The 3,393-nt window shown below is 42.4% G+C and overlaps 1 protein-coding gene across 1 annotated transcript in view; it reads right to left on the bottom strand.

Moving 5' to 3' along the window:
* The window catches only part of LOC109384390 (BPI fold-containing family A member 3-like), a 47,978-nt gene that overhangs the window by 40,840 nt on the left and 3,745 nt on the right, over positions 1-3,393 (bottom strand). The window contains 1 exon segment of the mRNA XM_019645699.1: positions 1,001-1,151. Within this exon segment, the coding sequence (XP_019501244.1) occupies positions 1,001-1,151 (151 nt within the window).

Genomic DNA, 3,393 nt, shown 5'->3' with positions numbered 1-3,393 from the left:
GCATATAATGACAATTTTACTTCCTCCTTTCCAATTTGGATGCCTTTTATTTCACTTTCTTGTCTGATTGCTGTGGCTAGACCTTCCAAAACTATGTTGAATAGAAGTGGTGAAAGTGGGCAGCCTTGTCTTGTTCCTGATTAAGGGGAAAGCTTTTAGCATTTCCCCATTGATTATGATGTTAGCTGTGGGCTTATCATATATGGCCTTTATTATGTTGAGATATGATCCCACTATTCCCACTTTGCTAAGAGTTTTTAATCATAAATGGCTGTTGGATTTTGTCAAATGCTTTTTCTGCATCTATTGATATGATTAGATGATTTTTATTTTTCATTTTGTTAATGTGACGTATTACGTTAATTGATTTGTGGATGTTGAACCAACCTTGCATATCAGGAATGAATCCCACTGGATCGTGGTGTATGATCTTTTTAATGTGATGCTGAATTCAGTTTGCTAGTATTTTGCTGAGGATTTTTGCACCTATGTTCATTAGGGATATCGGCCTTTAGTTTTCTTGTTTTGGAATATCTTTGTCTGATTTGGAATCAGAGTAATAGTGGCCTCATAAAATGTGCTTGGGAGCCTTCCTTCCTTCTGTATTTTTAAAAATAGTGTGAGGAGAATAGGTATTAATTCTTTCTTGAATGTTTTGTAAAATTCACCTGTGAAGCCATCTGGTCCAGGACTTTTGTTTGTTGGAAGCTTGTTGATTATTGAATCAATTTCTTTGGTAGTAATCAGTGTTCAGAGTTTCTGTTTCTTCTTGGTTCAGACTTGGTAGATTGTAAGCTTTCACTTTTAATTACCCTGCTATGTCGCCTCCCCAAATCACCCCTTGTATTGGGCCCCCCACTCATCCTTGTATTGGGCCTTCCATCTCCTCCTCCCAATCTTCTTTCCTTTCCCAGGCCTTGCACCTTCATCCCCAGTTCTGCCCTTTGACCCAGAGCTCTAGAAATAATCCCAGCACCAAGGATGGGGTTCAGGGTCTCACCTGCCTTCTTGCTGCTGCTGGAGGCTCGTGCCACCAATCAGCCAGCTCATCATCCCTGGGGCCATCTGCCCCAAGGTATTCCTGCTGTCCAGGAGGCAGATGTTCTGGATTTGGCCCTCTGCATTATGCTTCATGAGGCCCTGGACAATAACTAGAAATGGACTGGGGACATTGCACAATGTCACGGAAACGGGGGGAATTTGGAGTCAGGAGACCTGGGTTGTAGGCTGGTTCATCCACTTCTTGCTGAGTGAGTGGTGCAGGTCATCCCCCTATCCTCAACACTGAGATCCATATTCTTCACCTGAAATTATGCTCCACAGGGGTGATGTGACATTCCTGCAGAGGGTCTGGCAGGCAATAGCTGCTCTAAGGAGATATTATGGTTGAAAGTTCCCCCAGTGCTGTATCTCTGAGTCTCAAGCATAGAGCCTAACATACAGGCTGTAGGTTACAATAAATGTTGGCTGAAGATTAAAATAGGTGGGAAAATAAGGAAAGAATAAATGTAAATCCTGTGACACCATGCCTGGAATAAACTGCAGGACTGAGTAAAGCTCCCAACAGAAAAGATTGAATTCCAAAAGGGAAGGGAATCTTAAAAGCTATGGACTTGCTTAATTCCTGTTTCTCTTGGCTTCAGACTCTCCTGCCCAGGATGGGGGCCCAGCTCTGGCAAACCTCAGAGCTCACCGCAGGTCACATTTATTTCACTGACTCGACCCTTCCTATGATCAAGACTCACACTGAGGACTATGGGTTACTGCATGCAGGACAGCAGAAGCTCACCTTCCTTCCTCCAGGGTCAGCTCCCAGACCCTTTTAAAGCACCCCATGTTTTAGCTGCATGCAAACAAGAAAACGTGTCTGGGGTCACAGATCTAGGTTCAAATCCTAGCTTTGTCACCTCCCTGAGTCTTGATTTGCTCATCTGTATAATAGGGGCAGTGTTACCTATCTGATGGAATTCTTGTGAGGAATATTGAGAGCACTTATCCAGAGAATATTTATTGAAGATCTCCTGGGTGTCAGGCCCTGTGCTGGGCACGAAAGACACAAACCAGTTTTCTGTCTAGTAGGAAAGACATACATTAACCAAATATTTTTAGAGAGAGTTAAACAGTAAGTATGCTTAGAACTCTTAGTAGCTCTTGGTTAATGATAATAGTAGCACTTGGGTATTTGTGAGCAGCAGACACTAGTAGTCAACAGTGCAATATCCATCCATCCTCCATCTATCTGCCTATGCCATATCCATCCATCCATCAACCCTCTTATCTATTAATTCACATATCCATCCACCTATCCATCTATCCAATATCCATTCATCCATCTATCCATCCACACTTCCATATCTATCCATCATCCATTTCACCCACTCATCCATTCATCCATTCACCCACTCACCCTTCCATCCATCCATCCTCCCATCCTTCCTCTCATTCACCCATCCTATTGTTTTCATCTGAACTCTGTTTTGATTCCAGCACACTCTCCAGTTCCACATGAAGCTGCTGATTATCTGAGCCATCATTGCATGGTGACTTTTTCAGGTTCAAAGTTGGCATGTGATTCAAGTTGGTCCTGTCAGACTAAAGAGAAGATCTTATATTTCATGTTTGAGAAGAAGATTTCTTTATTTTTCTTCTACTGGAAAGGAGAAAGACAGCTTGTAACTCAATGGCTGCTGGATACCCTTTTCCTGCCATAATGGGAACCAGGAGTCTGAGGATAAAACCATGATGATAGCAGGGCTAAAATGTAGTTCTGGATGGCAACTTTGAGCTGCTGATTGAACCGATCCTGGAGCTTGCCCTGCCTATGACTTTCAGTTATGTGAAATAGCTTGAGTTGGGTTTTCTGTTACTTGTAGCTAAGCACCCTAACTGATACATGAGAGATGGTTGTAGTGATAAACATATTCACAGTTGGAAAAAGCACTTTGTACATACTTTCCGTCATTTAAGTCTCAAAAGCAGCCCCATGAAATATCACTCTAACTGCACTCATTGTACAGATGAGGATACCTGGACCCAGAACTACACATCAATATATCTGATAAACTAAATGACAAGTTGCGATGAAGGAAAATGGGAAACATTGATTATCTAAAACCATTTGAAATAGAAACAGTAATTGAAGATTTTATTCCCCAAAAGCTTTTGATCTAGATGGTTTTATGGAAGAGTTTTACTAAACTCTTATGATGAGGTAATTGTAACAGAAAATAGAAAAATAAGATGCCAAATTCATTTTATGAGGCTAGGACAACTTGCCTGGCTTCAAGAACAGTACGAGGAGGGCCGGCCGAGTGGCGCGATGGTTAAGAACTGGCTTGGGACGCCAGAGGGCCCCAGTTCGGATCCCACATATGAGGGCCAGTGACACTGCCC

This window comes from Hipposideros armiger, unplaced genomic scaffold, assembly GCF_001890085.2.
Source record: "Hipposideros armiger isolate ML-2016 unplaced genomic scaffold, ASM189008v1 scaffold_94, whole genome shotgun sequence".
NCBI lineage: Eukaryota > Metazoa > Chordata > Mammalia > Chiroptera > Hipposideridae > Hipposideros > Hipposideros armiger.
This window is presented reverse-complemented; position numbering and strand designations above follow the sequence as displayed.